Raw genomic sequence first — 23154 nt, forward strand, 5'->3', positions numbered from 1 at the left:
AGTGTGGAATATATACTCAAATGTTAAAAATATATATATTTGTACACTAACCAATGTTAGCCTTTGTTGAATTTCAGTTAATTTAGTTGCTCTGAACGAACAGTGTAATCAAAGTCTGCCTTAAACTCTGTTATTCTATAGAAAACCTCCTTGTCAGTGACAATTTTCTGAGGCAGTGATAAACAGCACTAACACACAGTATTACTGTACTGACTTTGTCGATATTAGTCATCATGCAGCTATGATTTGAATTCTAGGATCATGTATAAATCCACTTAATCTGCTTAAATGCACTTCTTAGTTAGAGATTAGAAAATGAAGATTTCATTTTTTTCAGCACTTCAGTAATCAGTACAATTTGTAAGTGTGTTTGCCCACAGATAACTATATCTATATCTATATATCTATCATTCAGAGCACTGTTATCTCTGCCAGGTGGCAGTCGTGTGTATCTGTCTGAAGCTAATCCTGCATACATCTGTGCCTGTCAACCTAAATATATATATATATTTTTTTTTTTTGGCGTACAGTTATGACTGTATGGTCAAGGATCTCTTGTGGTTGTGCTGATTCCTTTTAAAAACCTCTTTTATAGCACAACTGAGCACAAACTCCTCACTTCTCTTAACAAGAAAACAATGTCTACCACTTTGAAATTGACATTTAACATCACTGGTCTTTTGGAATTGTTCTTGTCCCTATTTGCACACTGAGGCAAGACAACTGTGGTTTGTATATATTCGAACAAACTTTGCAGCATTGTGGTCATCTGAAAACACTCAATACTGTCAGCCAGCTGCTGAAAAGTCTTTGTGGGTTAAGATGATGACGTACGCTCTGCATACTGTCTCCTCTTCATCCCACTGGGCTGTTCATACACACACACTGGACACACAACCTGCCCTGCAGTTCGTGTTTGCCACACACCCAAATGCCCCCAGACACGCCTGGTGAAGATCTGCACTTTTCTAGTTGTGTTTTCTTTGTCTCAAAGGCAAATAAATCACTATCTTTGCTGTCTTTAATCTCATGCAGCCTATATTTATTAGATATATTCAGGGGTGCCGCCAGGGATTTTGGGCCCCATGAAAAGAAATCTTATTGGGCCCTTGTATAGCCGACCTTTTGATTTCAGGCCTTTCGAGGGCCCCTCCCCCATTGTGGCCCTGGGTAATCACTCCCACTTCTCCCCCACTACGACAGCCCTGGATATATTAAAGATGACTGGTACAACTGCTGGTGTAATAACTTCACGTTAATGTATTAAACCATCAGCATAGTTAGAATTTCCAATGAATACTGTTTTAATCCTGCTGAGGTAACCAAGACAGAACATTTTCCTGGTAGAAAGAAGGCAGACACTGTCATTTAATGACTGAACAGATAAATTTAAAAATACAGTGCACATCTGTCACTCAGTCACACATGGTTATAAACCTACATCTGAAAAAGGGAGGAATAGCTATATATGAAGACGGTTTGATTAGTATTTCAAACAGCTGACATATAAAAAAAAATGTCACCTTTGCTCTTAATGTAATAAAATGTATGCTAATCATATAATGAATCAATCTTTTTTTATTAACTTAATGAGAAAGTAATTATTTTATCAAAAATATAAAATTAGCTGAAAAATGTTGTTACTGGTTTCTTACATTAGTTGGGAATTATTTCATGAACAGCTGTAACAGAGGACTTCAAAAAACATTCTTATATTTTCTGCTCTAAGAAACAGAGACCATAACAAAATCAGAACACAGTTTTGAAAGTCTGATGAATTTCAGGGTCTTTACATTGAGAAAAGTTCATTTATCAAAGCCCAGCTATTAGGCTTAGCCGCTGAGGGCATTTCAGTGATGATGAAATGGAAAAAGGGACACCGAGGTTATTTGCTCCAGACTCATTTAACCATCAAAAATGTCCCACTGTATTATGTGTAATTTTAACAGTGTCCTCCCAGTGGAACCCCACAGTCTATGGCTAAATCCACAGAAACAGCATGGCACCCGGCCATTTTCAATCGGGGAAAATGTGATAAGAACACCATTAAATGTTGAGGGAATTTACTGTAGGGCTCAGGAAATATATCAGCCCAGAGTTCCCTCTAGATCCGACACAATACTGGGCTGAGGAAACATGGAGATAGTCCCATATGAGTTATTATATTCTTTTCCCTTCCCTTCCATAGGAAATATATAAGCTATACGGCCACAGTGCCTTTTAGCAAATTGGTAGTCACTGTGAGCCGTGATAGGTCTGTCTTTTAAAATAATGATGTGTTCTGTAGTATGCTGGGGAATTTTCAAGGTCGTGACGTATCAAGGGCTCTCCATCCAGGCTGCAGATATTCATGACATTAACAAAGTTTAATGCATGGTGTGATACTTGAGACGACCAGTAGAGGGTCTTTGTGTGCTGTGGCTGCAGATCCACAGGGAACACAATGTACTCCTGGACATTATGTAGGAAAGTAAATACACATTGATATTTATTCAGTGAAAATCCGGCCATGGCTGTTTCATTTCAGCAATATGACCATGCACAAAAGAAACAACAATGAGACACGTAAATCAGCTATTGAATGTTAAATACAGGAAGACCTTGGTCTAGTTTCACAGTTCACACAGCTGTTCTGTCACCAACAAGTGAGCAACAGCAGAGGATTTCTTTATAGCACTGCTACTCTACTAGACAGGAGAGGGAAAGAGCATGGCTTGGAGGAAGAGTTGGGCCAATGTGAGCAGGTGGCACACACACCCCTGCCAGCCAACCCACCGGCATGAAAAGCATTTAATAACCAACATGAATAATACTTAATTGTACACCGAAATCTAAAGCAAAACAAATAAGTCAGTATCATTAACAATTCCAATGCGAAAGCCCATCAGCAGATGTTTGCAGAGGCACATGCTACTAATAACGTCTGTCAAGAAAATTGAACCGCTACCCAGAACACACTGATGCCACAAGACTGATTCCATTGCTCATTTTCCTTGGCCATACATATGGTAATTGGATACATAGTGGAATGATGAATTTTTATTAATAATCGCCCAACACTAGCATCATGTGACACTGATGCTGACATAATAATGTTCACTCATCATTCCCAAGCAGGTGGAGGTTTGCTTTTTTTCCCCCATCTTCTGTATGGTACATTTATTTATAATAGGTCAGTGGGATTATGATGCAGCTGTCAAAAAAAACAAAAAAAAAAAACAGCAGAAGGCTGCCGATTAAAAAGCCTGCATGTATTGAACTCCACAGCAAATTTATGTAAAGTTGGTTGATGTAAGGATGACAAGAACAATACAATTCGGGTAACTGCAACTGGAAGTCAATTATGATGGGAGGAAATTACTGAACATCTAAAAAACTGTTGAGGTTTTTATTGGACTTTTGACACAGCTAAAGTATGGGACAGCTGTGTTTATCATCATGCATTAGGTTGGTAGTCGGCGATTTAAAAGTATGTCTTTATTATAAGTCATGATTGGTTATGGTTATGAGTTAAAAAGCTAAAAATCTTCAATATGGCCAAGTGAATTCAGCACTGGGGCATCAATTGATATGAGTCCCACAATGTGACCTACCAATTCCAGTAATAATACAGATAAAGCTAAACTGCAACATCTCTCACTAAACACAAAGGTAACGTGCTGATCGAAATTCAGTGCAGTTAGGAAATGCAAATCGAGAAACACAAACAATTCATACTAACCCGAAACTCCTTTTCAGGTTATCCAAGAGCAGTCTGCCAGATTTATTGTAAATGGACTGCATTTCTACAGCGCTTTTCAAGCTTACCGACCACTCAAAGCGCTTTACAACCTCACATTTGCCCATTCATACACACACATTCACACACTGACGGGAGAGGCTACCGTGCAAGGTGCCAAGCTGCCCATCAGGAGCAATTACAGGGTTAAGTGTCTTGCTCAAGGACACTTCAACACGCTCGCTGAAGGAACCGGGGATCCAATCGGGAACCCTCCAATTACCAGACGACTGCTCCACCTCCCACGCCGCCCCCCGTTTATTCCAAGAGATCCTGTCACAAGGAAAGATGAATTTACAATAACATGTCAAGCGATCAACAAGCTATATCTCCCTGCAAAGAACTATAATAGAATAAAAAATGTATTTTCAGTTACTGGTGGTGAATGCAAAACACTGGGATGGACTTGCAATCAGGAGAAACACAATGCACTGACCTCATCTGACTCCTCTCCCACTGTGTCCGGCCCCATGTCATTGTCTTCCTCTGTCACTACTGAGCCTTGATCCTCCAGCCGCTTGAGCAGAGAGTACCTGTATGTGGCCTCACTGAAATAAAGATACATGACAGGCCAGAGTAATGTGCATGCACTGAGTGAACAAATATGAAACAACTGTGTGCAAGCTGATAAAATAAAATTTGCTTACTTGACTGGGAAGCAGTATTTCTTGATGATCAATATGGCAGCAACAATCGCTGCCAGAGTAACAAAGATCACAGATACAATGACCCCGGGATGCAGCCTTGGCTCAGCCTATAATGACAAATGAATCTAATAAGATCTAATAGTGAGGTAGTTATGCAGACCATAAACCTAAGAGCTCAGTTCATGATGTCTGGTGCTGATAAAAAAGGAAATATGGCCAGGAGATGTGAGAGTTGAACAGCAGTGTTATGAATCATACGGGTGGCAGTGCTGCACAAATGCTCAGGAGCAGGGGTGCAAGTTTCTGGCCAAACTGAAGGGCAAGGACACAAAGTTTGGATATGGTACTGGATCTTGAATGAGAAAATAATTTGGGTCAGAGACATTACTGATCACTTCATGAAGTGAAAATCATGAATAATTCTGGTTCTAGAGCGGAAAGTAACAATCCAAAGCAGCCATAACATATATAGAATGAATGAATTTATCTATCTTTATATGAATAATACTACCTTTTATCTCTGTTACTTTGCATTGCTCATTTGGCTTTCTGCTGTTATTTTGCTTTCTGATTATTATGCTTTGTTGCGTTTGTCAAAGCACCTTGTAAACTCTGTTTTTAAAGGTGCTAGACAAATAAAGATTATTATTATACATTACTGCAATTGCTGTAGTTGAAAACAAATTATCACCACACATACCGAAATTTATTCAGATTGCTGTATTGTCACCGATTACTAAATTATATTTACTTGAAACAAAAAATAGATCAGGTAGACATAGATAGATAGATAGATAGATAGATAGATAGATAGATAGATAGATAGATAGATAGATAGATCCTATACTTGTTACACTGGAAATAAAGCCACAGAACAATTTGTTGTGCAGGTTGAGTGTGCCACCTTTAGAGAGGGTTACCGGGTGAAAGAAGAAAAACAATTATGAGCAAGACATTTTCAAAGGCATGCCTTCTGTGACTGTGTGCACTGTATACAGCTATAGTCACATTTGAGCCCAGTATCAATGTGTCCTCGGTAGGCTAAGGCAGCTGCAGATTACATCTGTTTGTGATAAGTTACATAACAGTCACGCATCTGCCATCAGATTTGAAGGTAACGCAGCAATTTCTCAGATTCTGTGAATCTGAGAAATGAAACAGTAGTTTGGTGCCACAACCACCCAGATCAACAGGCTGATGTTTCAGTGATTTTCTATTGAGTGTATCTGCAGATGAATGGCGGACAGCAGTCGTATAGCAGGCCTGTTCTTAGCGGAGCAGCCTTGCATATGGCCTCGAGTTACCTGCTGAGTTGACATCCTGGTGACCATTAACACACTTGTTAACCTGCGTTCATCGTCCGGCCACTGTTTACCAATGCCAGCGAATGAAGTCACACCTTCAGTCAAAGTTAAAATATTACATGCATGTTTTCTACCTTGAGTCACTTCCTTCACAGCTATGAGAGAACTGCCGTGTTTGTTTACTTCCTGGGTGAACTCACCTGTGCTCAGTTCTCTCGATAGATTCCCCGCCCACTGCACTGGAAAACAGTTGACGCTGCTGTTGGTTTGTAAGGTCTTACATGAGTACGTCAATGGAAGACAGTCATACAGGAGCTGAAAAAAGAGATTATTCATCTGCCCTAAATTCTCTCAAAATGTCACTGTGAAGCGCTGAGGAACGACCCCCCGTCAAGCGGCCAAAATAAATTTAAGACTGCTAATGATAGATCAATCGATAGAGTTATCAATTATCTATCTACTCCCTCTATTTTAGTTTTGAAGAGTTTGTTCTGTGATGCATGGCCTCCTTTATTTAGGCGGTCACTTCCAATGAGCAATGCACTCATACAGGCTCTAATGGATCTTATACAGTGTGTCTGATCTATCCGTGAGGTTTCAGTCGGTTCTTGTTAATGTTATGAATGATCAGGAGCAGTTAATTAATTAAATAAATAAATATATGAAAACAATGAATCTTGATCATACTCGCTAATTGATGCAGTGCTGAACAATTACGTTAATGGGACATTAGCTTTTACGTGTGAAAGGCTGTAAAGTGTGGCGGGATTGTAAAAAGCATTATGTGTAGTTGATAGTTTGGTGGGTGAAAACCAGCTTCATGTCATCAGGCAGAGTCCCGGTGAGTCCCAGCTGCTGAGGGTTGAGGTCCATGGGATAGTCCTAACGTAGTCCTAACATGGGATAGTCCTAACATAGTCCTACCATGGGATAGCCCTAACATAGTCCGGACATGGGATAGTCCTACCATGGCATAGCCCTAACATAGTCCTGACATGGGATAGTCCCAACATGGGATAGTCCTAACATAGTCCATTTCCTTGTCTTTTTCATGACACATAGCACAATCCCTCTGATATACAACCTGAAGTTATTCATGCTTCTTGCCTGGGCAGCAGACATGTTGCTATGCTTTGATATACTATAAAATATTGTGAAATGATATATATATCTGGGATCTGAACAGCATCTATTAAATTGTAGTCCATTAATATAATATACTGTGAACTTAGTGATGAATTTCCCCGTGGAGTTATATGGCAGAGGGGAATCCATACTGTGGAGTGTTATGGATACAGGCCTTCTGCACAGTGATGACATCCATTAGTTTGTGTGTGTGTGTGTGTGTGTGTGTGTGTGTGTTGGTAGCAAATTTTCCCTCACTTTTCCAGTGTTTTAACTTAAATTATGTGAAAAAGAACAAATGAGCACAATTGCATATCAAGCAAAAATAAAGCAACAAATTGCAGAAAGCATTTTTTTAAAAGGCAACTTCTTTATTTTTTGAAGACTCATTAATCACAAATCAAGACTTGTGAAAAGACTTTTTTAAATCTTTTTTTTTCTTCATTTAACCATCACCAATGCAAGTGCAAGTGAACAGGCAACGAGACAAATGCACATATTACGGTGCATAAAAGTAAATGGAATGGTTTGCATGTAATTTGGGAGAAAATGTTTTTGTTGCCTTACGTCTGAATTATTAATTGCAGAAAAAGCTGCTGCTAGTTTCTCAGAAACAAACGCATCCGCAGGAAAACATTTTTTTTATGAAAAGGGTCTTCATTAGCGATCAGTAAGACAGGCTTCGAGCAATCTTGAAAGCATTCACTCAGTGCCAATGACATCTGATTGATCAGTTTTGATTCTCACGAGCTTTGAGTCAAGCTAGTTCATAGTACTTCCCCGTCTGTGGATCAAAGTAGCAGTTCAGGCACGGATCGTACAGCAGATTTAAATACTCGTCCATATTCTCCTCTTCATTCACTGACACATCCCCTCCTGTAATGTGCGGGGAAATTGTTCATATATGAGCTGCAACAATTCAAGCAATTTCGGCAAACATACAAAAAAATTGCATCAATGAAATCTGTTAAGCCTATTTTAAAATGAGACTATGATACTTTATGTCGACACTAGAATAGCAAGATTTGTGCTCTGTGAACTAGTAGCTGAGTGAAATGAGATGCTTTGAGGGCATGGTGACCTTCAGACCCAGGTGGATTTTAAAGTTTTCTGCTGCTTCCATTTTTTCTCTCATCAATCAAGACCTAAGACACCCAGGCCCACTACCACATTATGAAGCTGTAAAAATCTCCCCCTATGGTAATCTCACTACTTTAAAGCACAAGAATTTAGCTGTTAAACTGACAGGCAGTTAAATGCTAAAAAGGTTATGAAATGCTCCAGGAGGAACATTTTATCTAATCAGAACTTCAACGGTGATAATGAAAACTAATTATGAGACACAATGTGTAAGAGGTTTGGAAATGATGTTGTAAACTGAAAAGGTTTCATCAATTAACCTTGTCGGTGTGTCTAGGGGGTACAGACCTGTAATGAGCCTGTCTCTTCTGACCTATGGAGTTATGTGGAGGACAGAGAGCTTCACTCTCATGGGGTTTTTACCCTTAATTAGATAGTTTTACAGGCTTATCCACCATACTGAGTGCAATCTTTGTAGAAAGCTTAACATTTCCACCTCAATGCCCTTTGACACCAGTGACTGTTTCTATTAGTATAATGTGAAAGAGAAGTGATGTACATATTCTATGCATATGTGCAGTTGGTGGGCTGCATGTTAGGCCCTTGAACTGTGATTTTCCTCTAGATTTCACCTTAAGTAACTTCAAAGTTAGAAAACATTTTTCCATATGGTGCAACAATGTGTACATATTCTGTATCTGGTTTAAAGTGCAGCCTGACCCAAACCCAACCAGAGTCAGAGATTTTGCTTGTCCTCACTATGTTACATATAGATGGCAAGTCCATCATTTTTCACTAAAATAACACTGACATGACAGAAACTGACCGTAACCCGAAAATAATTTCTAAATATTTGTCCAAACCTGACCCGGGCCTGTCAGACCCCGCCAGGTTACAACATCTGGTTACAACACTTCACTTCAAGTGTTGCAAGCACTGAGTGAAATATTCAAAGCCAAGATGCCATTGTTTTATGGCTGCACCACTGCATCAAAACTAAAACATCTAGACGCGTCGTGCATCATTTTATACACGTTTAATTACACTTTGTAATTCAGCAGGACATAGATGGTATCTTTGAAAATCTCCACTGGAGTTTAAAATAAAGTTCTGTGGGTTTTGAACAAAACTCAGCTGCATAGCACAGACACATGGAAGCAGCAGAGATGAAGGGGTTAAGCGCAACACTGGATAATTTACTGCCTTCCTGACTTGAACAGAAATGACAGTATGGCTTGAGGCAAAAGGAGCAAAATTAGGGGTTACCTCTGATTAGACCTTCATGATGGCGCTCTCTGTTGCCTGACCCCCTCTGCTGGCTGGGAGGGATAATGGGAGGGCTGAGCACATCCATCCACTCCCTGGGGAAAAGTCCACAGAAGAGCACAGTCATGAAAACACATTGCCAATACACTCACCATCCTAACTACTGTAGGCAAGAATATCAAATTACTTCAACATGCCATTGAAACAATAAAATCTCCCACCATTGTTTGCCCTCCTGAAAAAGCTGCCTATCCGAGCTTCTTGTCCTTGAGCTACTCCTTCTCCTACACATTCACTGTCTCGGCCTCACAGGCTCGGCTGGAGGATCATTTATTAGATTCTGACACAAGCTGTGACTTCTAGGTGTCCACATTCTGGCCCAGGATAGGGGGCTCAACCTTGGCCATAGCCGAAAGAATGGGCAGGTTCAGGGCTCGGTAACACTGTGTAATGATACAGCATCTCGTCTCCACAGGACTTCCTCTCTCTCTAAATGAGTTTAGCCTCCCTGACTGAGAGCTACACAGGCTCCCTCGGTGCATCAATCTTTCTCCTCTACACCAGTCTCAGCCCAAACTGAAACTATTCTTTTTTAGTAAAGAAGAACAGACTAGAGGAAGAGATAAAAGACTGGAAAACACTGGGTGATGAATTATTACTCTGAGTCACTGCAGAGAGCCTTGTGTTAAACTAAATTCAGATTAATTTTGTGCTATATTTCAGTGGTGAAATTACCCATTTTCTTGCTTTGCCCCTGGACAAAATATTTCATAAAAGCACATCAGTGCATGCTTATGAGGAACCATACCCTTCTTCTATAGATTAAATTCCTATTGGGGAAATTTAATTGATGACTCGTGTCTCTCTGCGTCACGAACCAACACATTAAAACTTTTCGTTCTCTTAGAGTGCTGTGATAATTTATAGTGTCACTCTGTCTGAAAACTGTTCAGTGCATTCACTAAACTAACAGTATGTCCAAACAGTTCAATCCATGGTTTGTAAACTGCTAAATCCATGTAGGATGTGATAAAAATATCAATATGCTACAAACAGTTTTAACAGTTTGCACTCAAACACCAGTGTTTGTGTGTTAGTGTGTATGTGTGTTTGTGTGTGTGTGTCCGTGCGTGTGTGTATGTATGTTTGTGTGTGAGGTGTGTGTGCTTTCTGGCTGAATTGTAACGTTAAAACATGCCACTATTTATATTGACCCAACTCTTGTTGTAATTCTTAATCTTAATCTCCATCTCTCAGGAGACCTAAGATGAACTGAACATTGGGCAGTAATGAGAACATATTGTTGTATGTGTGTGGTGTGTGTGTGTGTGTGTGTGTGTGTGTGTGTGTGTGTGTGTGTGTGCTCATTACAAAAATTTTTGACTTTGCAGCTTGCAGCAGAAAATGAAAATGGTGTGTATGATAGCCTAGTTAATTTCCTGTGACTGTCAACAGCCAGTGCTGGTATGTGTGGACACAAGTTGCCCATAGCCAAAATTTTGTAACAGTATTTTTTTTTTTTTAATTTTTAAATTTTTTATTTATTTCACTGTGTTCATTAGAAAAAAAAAAAATCTGTTTTCCTCCATAACTTAATTTTTGCCGTGTGGCTAGAGCTCTGAAACAGCATTTAGACCATGAGGCACTATTGGCTAATAAATGACAACACTACTACTGATAATAACATAAATAATAACAACACATTCATGCATACATGCATACAAAATGGATCATAATAGAATCATTTAATGCCATGTCAAATAATGTCATTAGAATTAATTCAGGTTAAAGGGCTTCATATTGGCTACTAGTATAAGTATACATTTTTAAAGCATTTTTAACAACATATATTGTATTGCATTTATTGTATTTATATACCTGAAAGCCCATATATCAATTGAATTTACTTTGGTTTTGTTGTCATTTCTGGTATTTCTTTTCATTTCTGCCCGTCTGGTATTTTCATTATGTCTCTTTTATATTGTTTAATATCTTTTGTTTTGTGAGACACTTTGTAACATAAAAGAAAGATAAAAGTGAATTCTGAATTCAAATAGCATTCAAAAATAAATATTAATTATGCCTCTTAAAGTAGAAACCATGCTCCAGTGCCAGGCTGTTCCAATGTCAAGGGATCCAGTCACCTTTAACAGCAGGTGGTTAAAAGTTAAGAGCTACAACAAGAACTATTTTCCACTGGTATCTTAAAAATAAATAAATAAAATATTCTGCTCGAAATTACAAGTTACCAATATAAAGCAAAATACTGAAGTTGGGGTCACGGTCTTGCCTCTTGGTTGGGATCAAAAGCCTCCCTGCACATTTTGTGCAAGCTGGAAACATGAAAGGCTGGGCCAAGAGCAGAGACAACCTTAGCTGTCTCCACATTGTGTTAAATGTCAACACAGTTATCTAAATTAGAGCATGGCATGATGATAGAAAAGGGCAAAATTCATTTTTTCAGTGTCAAAATGTTGCAAAATCAGTAGTCACAAATAGATCCAAGCATTTAATCAAATTTAAAAATAACAAAATTTACAATTCTCTGAGTTGTAGCCGTGTGAAAAATCCTGATATATTTCCCTGGTTGGGATCAATAAAGTATATCTATCTATCTATCTATCTATCTATCTATCTATCTATGTGTGTTTTGTTTTGTTTTTAAACCATTTAGTCCACTCTTTACTGCCATTTGACTGCATGGTGAGCGGGAACATCGTGCAAATTTAATGCAAGCTTTTTCCAAGGACAAAGTCTCTGCAACAGCACTTACAAGAGCTCCATATTGTTGAGAGAGACTTGGCGACTGAGGCTTTGTTTATACTGCCCTAGTCGCCCAGGAGGCCCTGGGTTAAGCGAATTTTTACACATGTATCTTCTAAAGAGGGCTAAAACCGACCCTAGCCCTAGGCCAGCTAACCCTGTAGCAAGGTTAGACCACAAAAATTTCACAAAACATGGTGCTGAATACAGCCAGGGCTTCAAGGCACAAGTGTGAATAGTTGACTCAAGGGTTAACGAATGCTTGTGTGAGAACAGGATAACTAAGCCAGGGGCTAAGCATGAGAAAGCCCAGAGATTGAATTGTTTGATTTTAAAGTCGTTATATTCCCAATACAGGAGGACCTGTGATAAAGGGAATAAATTCATCTGATCTAACTTGACACTGAGCAGTGTACTATTTCTGCACAGTAGTGAATTAAATAGGAGTTAAGCTCTTTAGATATCTTCCAACATAACTATATCTAAGCATCTCTTTTGTTAGTATGCTGGTAGTAGCATGTTCAAAATATACTCTCTCTTTTTTGTTCTGAAACAGTAAAATTGCCACTCAAGATATCTATGACAGCCCATTCTAGGGATTCACCAGCCAGAGGCAGACGCAAATATCACACACAAAGAAACATGTTAAAAGTGAAAAACACTGCCAACCTGAAGCACGGCAACAGCAGTGTTTTAGCTGTCAAGAAAGCTGTAACACTCCAAACAACAGGGGAGCCTTGCAGTGGTGCCAGGACGCTCGAGAACACCATGATAGAATTCGCTTTAAGGGTGTCTCAGAATGTGATGCAAAAAAGAAAAGGCATGAAAAAAAAGAAAAAGAAAGAAAATACAAATCCAGTGCAGCTGCTCTTCAATATGTAAATCAAGGGTTGCTTCTAAGTCTAATTTCAGTGGTGCAGCTGTGAATGCTGTAGTGCTGTGTGAGGCAGGCCAGCGGGGGGAAAGTCTGAGCTTGCTGTCTAATAGTAATATTCATTTAGGTGGACAGCCAATCAAAAAACACAACCCCACTGAATATTTTAAGACCCAGTCAAAGATTTAACATTTAAAAGTCAAAATGTGTCCAAATAAACAAAAACTATCACCACTCTCGTCCCCTACAATAATGAGGGAACAAACAACATAATTTTCAATCACTGGAAAACAAAAATAACACTTAAAATATTTAAAGACATGGAAATCTACACATGTTCACACCAGGCTGCCTTGGTTTTCATCAATAAATCAAAAATGTTGGAAGAGACGGCTGCATAATTGAAGTGGCGGAACTATGATGCAATCCCTTTATCTTCCTTTGTAACATGCTGCATCACTGTGTACACCAAGAAAGAGATGGAGACGTGCAGAGAAAGGTTTCTGTGTTGGAGGCTGGCTGGGATGCTGGGTCTTGTATTAGCAGAGGGGGAGACAGGAGGCAAGCAGAGGAGGATGACATCCTCTTTAATGAGGGCCAGTCTCCAGAACCTTCCACAGAGAACCAGATCCAGCCAGACACTGCATGCTTGGGCCATGACATAGAGACACAGTGCTAATAACCCAATCCTGCGTGTTACCCAGAACTGAGGCGCTAATTATCACTGTACTACAAATGGAAAGTATATGATATGTACCTTAAATTTATTAATAAATATAATAGTATACCTTATGCAATTACAAATACAAGGGTCATCAATGCAAACTGTGTACAAACTAACTGCAATATGTGCTGCATAATTCTATTAATTTATGATCTTGCATTATTGATGACACTGCTAAAGCTATTTCAGCAGCAGGTTCTTTCTGCCTGGTCCTCTAAATCAACACATTCAGCCGTCCTCCAGGAACTTCAGAGCCCTATGTGACCCAAGTCGTAACTTTGAGAATGTTAAAAAAGTTCTTCAGTCATGTTTTTTCCATCTCAGGGACACTGCAAAATTAGGTATGTAAAAATTCAGAGGATTATACAGACTTTTATTTCACCTCCTGTTGTATTCATGCCCTGTTTTCCTGCCTTAAAGTAAAATTTCACTCATTTAGGGTTTTATATGGCTATATATCATAAGTCCGTGCTGTTCAGTGCATTGAAAGAGATGTGGTGATATTTGTAATGAAATGTTATAATTTGCTTTTTTGTCATACTCCCTTTACCTCAATCTGCCTCACCACCTTCTAATTCTAGTGGTTTCCTATATCTCCCAGAATATCTTTTGACATCCCCCAGAGACCGGAGGTGAACTTGTCCCATTTAACTGTGAACTGAACTTGACCTGAGTAAAGTTAGTTTGCAGTCGCCTCAAATGTTGAAACCATTGTTGTTGTAAATGGTTCTTTGTCTTCTAGAATTCATAGATTCATCAGTGTGCTCTCATTTGCTTAAAGGTTACTTAAGGTGAAAAATCCACCAAATACTTTATAAGTAATTTCAAACTAACTTGAACTCAGCCTCAGTAAAAGATGGTGAGTCTAGAAAGAAGCTCCTGCTTTTGAATTCTTAAGGACACTAAATCTAATCTAATCTAAGGCATCAATTGCCAATGATATTTTAGATTTGTGAAAATTGTTAAATTACAGTCATTGCAGCTTTTCTGGAAATATTTCAATATGATGTTCATCTTGTCATGTTTCACGGTTCCTGTCTGCCCCACCCCCTCCTCGTCTGTGTTCACCTGTTCCCTAATTGTGTCTCCCGTACCTGTGTCTAATCACTCCCCATTAGTACTGCTTATATTCTCCCTTTGTGTCTTGTCTCTCGCCAGTTCGTTGTAGCTTCTGCTCACGTTCCAGCATTATCTCTTAGCCATAGCCATAGTCATAGTCTTTTTCTGTTTTTTCAACCTTGCCTTTGCTTCTCGTTTTGGACACCTCTGCCTGTTTTGGATTGCCTGCCTGTGTACGACCTCCGCCTGGTAATAAACCTGCCTTTTGAAATTCAACCGGGTTGTGTTGAGCAATTGAGTCCTGCTTTCCCTGTGCCACGTTCATGACACATCTATGTTTGGTCAACACCATCAAACAACTACATGGACTCAAGATTGCAAGACCCAGGATTAGGTTGTAAACAAATCATTAATAAACAGTCACAAACAAGTTATAACACAGTTTTCATATTTAGCACCAAGAAAGGTTGACTGCTAAAGGGAAAAGTAAGCTAAGCAACTAGCAAGATCTGAGATTGAACAGAATAGATGCAGTGCAGCAGTAACACCAAACAGTGAGCTTGCATCGATGCATGAAAACTGTTTAGGATTGAAATGAAAATGAAACTTGTTGTTTCATTTTGTTGTTCTCAACTGTTCATTTATGATTTTTAAAGCGTTAAAAACCTAATTATTAACCTATTTATAAAACATCCATAAACCCTGCATAGGGTTGCAACAAAAAGTAATAACCAGTGACATAAATGCAGGTAAGGCAGGTTAAGGGACAGTGAGTGCACCAGAAATATAAACACTTTGGGCTCTAGTTTCGCAGACCTGGCAAGGGTGTGGGCGTGGCCAAGTGGATTTTGCAAGTTTGGCACGCCGTGCGCCTTGGTGCAACTACTGCGCCGTTCCTCATACCGGCGCAAGGGAGGAGAGAAGGCGTGGTGTGGGTTTGACACAGCCGATTCACTTTAAACCAATCAAATGAGCCCCTGTCCTCGCCTTTAAAATGCGCTGCGCAAAGGCGTAGTGGTAGTCTACATATTTGCCATGGACGAAGAGAGCAGCCGCATCACACACTCAGAACAGTGAGGCCAGTCTTGGCTGCTGCAATGTTGCTGGAGCTACCTGCCATCCATCTGTCCACCCATCCATCTAACCAATCATCCATCCATGCATCTATCCTTAAATTTGTCTTCCTCAGTCCCCTGTCTTTCCATTACCTGCCTGCCTCGTATCTCTTTTTTTCCAGCTCTGTCACCGTCTGTTAAAGTTATTGATTTTTACGAGCAAATATAAATTTTACTGTGAAGCCCCCATTTTTAATGAATGTTTTTACCTCAAAGGATAATCCTCGCCATATTCATATAAATAGCCTACATGTTTGTTTTGCAACTTTCAACTCCATCACTTACTGATGCAACAACACACTAGAGATTAAAACAAAATCCGGTTCATGAAAGCTTTTACATTCGCTGTTCTAAACGCCCAGTGTCTGGCAAGGAACCGATGCCTTTTACATTTTCGATTTGTGTGGAATCAGGGTTTCCGTTAGAAAAAATTGGCACTGGACAACATGACCGGCAGGTTTTCAATTTACCGGACAAATGTTTGAAATTCCGGTCAAATATTATCTGAATTTACTGAGCTTAAAATTATATGCAGGCTATATAAGAATGATATCAAGGCATGTCAATTTATAGCGTAATCTTTTTATTGAAAAGCAGGCTGTATCAAATAAAATTAGTGCCGTCAATTGACTCACGTGCATAACGTCTAAAATAAATAAATAAATATTGCACAAGCCTGTGCTCTTTTAACATGAACATTGCATACAATTGCAACTACAATTTGCAAACAAAAAAACTGGCTCATATCATTTTAATAACGCGGCGTGCTGCCAACTTGAAATCAAATAGATGCAATAAAAACTTAATTCAGCAGCTGAATTAAAATCAAAAGTCTCAAGTGTCTCTCCGCAACTTGCAATGCGCATCAGTCTTGTGACCTTGTTCTCCCCCAGGCGACTTCGCTGCGCTGTTTTGATCCGGTTCTGCAGAAAAAAAACCCTCTCTCCCTCTGGTACACCGGAGACAGGGATCACGCAGTCTATTTTTTTTTTAATTATAAATAAAATTACGTGGAAATTGACTGTTTTAATAAAATTCAAATTGTGAATATTTTCACCGGACATTTAAAAATTACCGGACTTTGGCAGACTTTACCAGTGATAGTCCGGATATTCCAGAGTGGAATATTTAAATATATATGGAAGAAAAACTGTGTAGTTAACAGGAGCAGCGCCAGACACCATGACTGGAAAAAAGACATCACTGTACGCGACACATTGTTTGACTGACAGGTGATCAGGTTGGGTTTCCATTACGCTGCCAAACGGTGCCAATCTCCTTTGATCTGACATCAGATGTGACGGGACAGTCAATATGGAGATACGTTTATGTGCTGATTGAGATAGTAGCATTGAATAGTGGTTTTTGTGGGTATTTATTGCATTGTTAATCTGTGAGGTTGTGGTGACGTGTGCGCACTGCCCGCCTGTCAGCCAAACTTCCACTGTGCCAGCCCCGCTGCGCCTTGCGCCGAAAGTAGACGTGGTTTCAGGAGGCGAGTTTTTGGCGCACCTCGGCGAAGCCTTTTGGCACGAAACTGTCACTGCGCCAAGCTGAATCTGTCGACACCTCCCCCTGCTGCGCCACCACTCCCATCTCGGCGCACCTAGGTCTGGGAAACTTGGAAACCGTTTGCCTCGCGCGTTGCGCTGGTCGAAACTAGCTCTGCGCGGGGTGCGCCTCACTGCGCCGGGAAACTAGAGCCCTTTATCACAAAATAACTCCTGGAATGCAATGAACATCCCAGATTGATATGACAGATGGTGATGAAATGGCACTATAAGACTAGCTGAGGTGTTTTTTTTTTTTTTTTTTCTTTTTTTCAAATTTATTTCAATGGAGCCCTACATTAACATCTTCTACATTATAAACTGAGACTTAATATACAGGAGATATTGTGTTTTGCTTTGTTTTAAATTATGAAATGGCATGTCAGCTTTTTTCCTGTCTTATGAGCTCTCTAGAACAGGAAAACCTCATTAGACAACTTATTGCACTACGAAATTCTGCTCATTTCTGTGAGGAACTATGTTCAAGTGAATTCTGAGGGGGAAAAAAAAAAAAAAAACTATGTGAATAAACCTAAAAGACTAAAGCAAAGCCTTGAATCTTGCCCATCATGGCTACACAGACATTTTCTCTGCTCATTTCTGCCTGTGTAGCAGAACCAAACAGGTTCTCTGTGTCATTGCCACTGACTCAACAACAAGAGATCATTCTGTCTCTCATGAAAACACACAGCAGATCTAACCGGGTCATTTGTGCTACAAGTATCAGTTCTGTTGCACTGCTCTACTCTGCAGTTGCGATATGTTGGAAGACGCCTTTGTTTTCATTTGGCAAACAAGAACATCCATGGACTGGACTGAAAAAAAAAAAAAAAAAAAAAAACAGACAGGGCCATTCATGAGCCCCTCAGGGTATGTGGTCATCTTTTTTTGCAGTTATGTAGTAAAGATTTTGGGCTATAATTTTTAAGTTATATTTATTTATTTATTTTAGGCTTTTTAGTGATATTGTGTTATGACATTTCCTTGACTGTCATTATTCTACACATCCATACAGTCATGGATGAAAGTATTGGCACCCCTGGAATTTTTCCAGAAAATACACCATTTCTCCCAGAAATTGTTGCAAATGTTTTTGGTATACACATGTTTATTTCCTTTATGTGCATTGGAACAACACAAAAAGCAGAAGAAAAAAAATCAAATTTGAGATCATTTTACACAAAATTATTGGCACCCTTTTAAAACTGTGGGAAAATCATTTTATTTCAAGCATGTGATGTGTGTTTAAACTCACCCGTGGCAAGTAACAGGTGCTGGCAATACAGAAATCACACCTTAAGCCAGTTAGAATGTATAAAAGTTCATTCAACCTTTGTGTTGTGTGCCTGTGTGTGTCACACCAAGCATGGAGAAGAGAAAGAAGAGCCAAGAATTGTCTGAGGACTTAAGAAGCAAAATTGTGGAAAAATATGAACAATCTCAAGGTTACAAGACCATCTCCAGAGATCTTGAAGTTCCTTGGTCCACTGTGCGCAATATAATCAAGAAGTTTATAACCCATGGAACTGTGGCTAATCTCCCTGGACGTGGACAGAAGAGAAAAAAATGATGAAAGAATGCAACGCAGGATAGTTTGAATGGTGGATAAACATCCTCAGTCAACTTCCACACAAATTCAGGCTGTCCTGCAGACTCAGGGTGCAAAAGTGTTGGACCATACATCATCATCTGAATGAGATGAAGCGCTATGGCAGGAGACCAAGGAGAACCCCACTGCTGACATAGAGAAATAAAAAAGCCAGACTGGAGTTTGCAAAAATGTACCTGAGTAAGCCTCAATCCTTCTGCGAGAAAGTTTTGTGGACAGATGAGACCAAGGTAGAGCTTTCTGGCAAAGCACATCATTCTACTGTTTACAGAAAACAGAAGGAGGCCTACAAAGAAAAGAACACAGTACCTACAGTCAAACATGGTGGAGGTTCAAAGATGTTTTGGGGTTGTTTTGCTGCCTCTGGCACTGAGTGCCTTGACTGTGTGCAAGGAATCATGAAATCTGGAGACTATCAAAAGATTTTGGGCCACAATATATGGCCTACTGTAAGAAAGCTGGGTCTGTGTCAGAGGTAATGGGTGTTCCAGCGGGACAATGACCCGAAACATACCTCAAAAAGCACCAAGAAATGATTGGAGACAAAGCGCTGGAAAGTTCTGAAGTGGCCAGCAATGAGTCCGGATCTAAATCCCATTGAACACCTATGGAGAGATCTCAAAACTGCTGTTGCAAGAAGGCACCCTTCAAATCTGAGAGACCTGGAGCAGTTTTCCAAAAGAACAGTGGTCAAAAATTCCATTTGAGAGGTGTAAGAAGCTTGTTGATGGTTATAGGAAGCGATTGGTTTCAGTTGTTTTTTCCAAAGGGTGTGCAACCAAATATTAAGTTGAGGGTTAGGGTTAGGACTAGTCAATCAATCAATCTGAAAATGAGGGACATTGAGTTCAAACCCTGGATGGTGCTGGACTCCTGAAAGACCAAAATCCCCTGTTTTCACTGAGTCACATTTATCTGTAATGAGTTAACACTGAAGCTACATGGTGTTAGTATGTGATATACTGAAGTGCATTTCAACTGATTTTTAATGTCTGTATTCTACAGAGAACCACAGATCATACGGCTGGCAGAGGAGGCATCAGAGACCTGGTGGTGAGGCATCGGCAGGAGCCGAGCTCAAGCCTCCCGGGCCCACAGAAGGTGGTGATGGAGGTTGTGCCAAAAGTCCTGCAGGGCTTCTGGATCCATCTGCCTCTCCTCCCTCATGTCATCACTAAGGTTTGGTCCGGTGGCAGTGGGAGATGCTAGGGCAAATCAGTTGTCCTCCTCTGTGATGGACCATCAGGTCTCCTTCTCCCACTCCATCCTGGGTGAGGCGGCTCCCTCTGTCCAGCAGAAACTCAGAGAGTTGTATGTGCAACACGTCCTGGAGGATAAGCTGAGCCACTCTGGCCCAGAGTTCATGGCCAACATTGAGGAAATTTCTCTGATGTTTGAGACACTAAATGACAGAGGAACATCTGATCTCCTGATCATCACAGAGGTAAGAGGACCTCTCACATGAATCAGAGTAAAAAAAAACAGTTCTTATCTTCCGAAGTGAAAATGGCTTGACTCCCTCTTGAGGTGGAAGAGGACAAATCTTCCCCAGCCAGCTGAGAAGGAGGAAGCTCCTGGACACCACCAGCTATGATGGAAGTTTGTGTCAAGAACCCGGTTTTGAGGAGACCGTACCAGTGAGCCCAGAGAGCCCAGCCTCTGCTGCTGATTCAGCTCCTCTGGATCCTCTGACCCCCTCATGCTCAAACTGCTGCAGAGCAGGACAACCTGATCTCCTGCTTGGCCAACACCAAGGAAGAGAAGCAGGAACAATCCTGCCACACCACAGCAGGTAGGAGCTTTTCACTCTGATGTCAGAATAACCAGGCAGCTAATGGCGCAGGCTCTGACTTAACTCTTTGCTCTTTTAGATTTCAGACGTCAGAAAGACCAAGAGGGAAAGGGTTGGACATTGGCTGTTTGGAGCTCTGTGCGGCTGCTGTCTGGCCAGCAACAAAAAGATGGACTCTCTGATTTCCATCAATGGAATAAATTCATTGATTAATTCATTCAATGTTGTTTAGTAGTCAGTGTTAGTTACTATAGTTTATACAAACACATAAAAAAGAACAAGATGACGGACACAAGAATTCTCAAAATATACTATTCATTGGTTTCCTCAATATCTTCATGAAAATCTTTCGTAAAGACTCACATTTGATTTCTCTCTTCTCATTTTAAGTGGCTATTAGGGAGTTTTTAATGCTCGATATTTTAGTGTCAGATCTCCTTTACTTGGTGCAGATTCATATATATAGGGTTTTTAAAAATATTGTTTTGATTAGACCAATAATAAGATAAATAAAAAAGCTATATCTATGAAAAAATCTGTGTAAAAAGTTAAGTGTGTACAGTATCTGCCTAACTCTTTGGAATAGAGGCTTACACTTATCCAGACATGAAGGGTAAGAGGTGATGTCCTGACAAGCTTTGCTAAATGTGAAGCGCATAAGCAAACATTTATCAATCCCACTGAACAGCACTGACCCAAGAGGAGCCAACGGAAATCTAAATCTTATTTAACACTATTTTTAATATTGTTTGAGAGTATCTTATCTCTTAATTTTACATTTTTAATATTCACTTTGTTCTTTTTGTTTATTCAAACATTTCCTAAAAAAGAGATTCAGTCTAAAGATAGATTTTGTATTATTGTTATATTTTTGCATAGTAATGTTCAAATTTAAGGATAATGAAAATCAGCACAAAATATTGGTTATTGACAGCTGTGTCCATGCTTTGACTCTGACTCTTCTCTTGTAACAGCAGCCGTGGTGAAATGCTTACTACACCAGCCATACACTAACTACAGCATTTGGTTATTAATCAACCCAGTGAGCACCAACCAGAATTTAAACGTTGAATATCTAAGACCTCTTTTTGTCCTCTTTTCAATCAGCAAAAATGCGGTTACAACATCAACATGCCACAACACACAAATTTGCTAGATCAGCTGTGTCATTTGTTCAGTTGTAGCTTCAAAGAGAAGTGATATTGATTGGTGTGAAGATATTTCTCCCATATTGCACTGGAAGGTGAAATGTGGTCTACACGAAGATGTGATTTCAACACATTAAATGTTTCATATAAAATGTCATATACTGAATTATACAGGCTGCAGGTTGCCAACAAGGAACTTCCAGAACATCGTAATGAGACTGGTTCTATACATTAATCTAAAAAAGGAAACTGCATGTTACTGCTGTAAATGCGCAAGCCCTTGGATGTTCAAAGACTACTACAATACTTTTAAAAAAGCACTTTTATGCAAAATATGTACGTATACATGTATATTATATTCCTGTCTCATCTTATTAAGCCTGTCGTGTTTGCAAGAGACACATCTTTATCCAAACTGACTTTGGTCTTGTGATGTACATGATACATATGACAACATATAACCTTAAACATCAGTAGTACATATAGTAGTAGTTGGAGTAGTAGCAGAGCAGTTTCTATAGCACTTGAATGCTTGAGACCGCTGGTTTGATTTCCTACTCTGTTGAGTAGAATCCATGGCAACATCAGTGTCTTGGACTGGTTATCTACTGTATGCAGTCAATTTGTTGTAAATACAGTGGGAGTGGATGAGGCTTCATTGCCTTCATGAATTTTATAACTCATAAACCATACGTGTCATCAATATGAGAGTGTAAATGTATGTTCAGTATGCTGTACTGAGCATTTAATATTTGAATGGAGCTGCTACTGTATACAATTGTTGTATTATAAACATAATGGGAGCGGATGAGGCTCCATCAACTTCCATGTATTTTATAACACGCCATGTTTTATGTCATCAATATGAGAGTGTGGGCATTTGATCAGCATGTCATACTAAGCGTATAGAGATGGAGATAAGCAATTTGAATGGAATTTCTACTGTACACAGTGGCTAATTTATTAATATAATATAGTCAAAGTAATTGTATTCAAATATTCATACATAGAATCAAATGTTAATAGCTCAAAAAGTATAAGGAGAATCAAGAACAAAAGTAAAAGCATAAATCAGCAGAGAGTTCCACACGGTTTGACATAGGAAAGTCTTCATGAAAATTGTGGGCAGAGACGGGTGACAAAGGTGTTGTTAAAAATCCTTTTAATCCGCAACAACTCATTAAATTTATGGTAATGCACTGAATTTGCATAAATCTAAACATAATTCTACACGCATCGATATATAAATGGTATGTGTTGGTTGAGTGGTGTTATAGTTACAGATGAGCGAAGAAACGCATGGAATATAAGAAGCATGCA

The 23154-nt window shown here is 39.5% G+C and overlaps 2 protein-coding genes across 2 annotated transcripts in view; both read right to left on the reverse strand.

Moving 5' to 3' along the window:
- Positions 1-2269: 2269 nt before the first annotated feature.
- Positions 2270-5952, reverse strand: LOC115359506 (sortilin-like). The gene is made up of 5 exons (XM_030052030.1): positions 5930-5952; positions 5730-5824; positions 4426-4532; positions 4215-4326; positions 2270-4051 (listed from the first exon to the last, which is right to left on the reverse strand). Exons 2-5 carry the CDS (start codon positions 5754-5756, stop codon positions 4037-4039), a joined length of 261 nt encoding a protein of 86 aa, XP_029907890.1. The 5' UTR covers positions 5757-5824; positions 5930-5952; the 3' UTR covers positions 2270-4036.
- A 1481-nt stretch (positions 5953-7433) lies between these two features.
- The window catches only part of cfap20dc (CFAP20 domain containing), a 47836-nt gene continuing 32115 nt past the window's right edge, over positions 7434-23154 (reverse strand). Inside the window, exons 16-17 of the mRNA XM_030051612.1 lie at positions 9201-9295; positions 7434-7730 (exon numbers count right to left, since the gene is read on the reverse strand). Coding sequence (XP_029907472.1) covers positions 7612-7730; positions 9201-9295 — 214 coding nt within the window. The 3' untranslated portion in view covers positions 7434-7611. The remainder of the gene's footprint in view (positions 7731-9200; positions 9296-23154) is intronic.

The sequence above is a fragment of the Myripristis murdjan genome, chromosome 5 (genome assembly GCF_902150065.1).
Source record: "Myripristis murdjan chromosome 5, fMyrMur1.1, whole genome shotgun sequence".
In the NCBI taxonomy this organism is placed as follows: domain Eukaryota; kingdom Metazoa; phylum Chordata; class Actinopteri; order Holocentriformes; family Holocentridae; genus Myripristis; species Myripristis murdjan.

Coding starts and splice junctions, on each gene's coding strand:
- LOC115359506 (XM_030052030.1), bottom strand. CDS start 5,756: ATGGTCACCAGGATGTCAACTCAGCAG. Junction 4,533..5,729: donor CCAGGATGTCAACTCAGCAG/GTAACTCGAGGC, acceptor TTGTCATTATAG/GCTGAGCCAAGGCTGCATCC. Junction 4,327..4,425: donor AAATACTGCTTCCCAGTCAA/GTAAGCAAATTT, acceptor TCTTTATTTCAG/TGAGGCCACATACAGGTACT.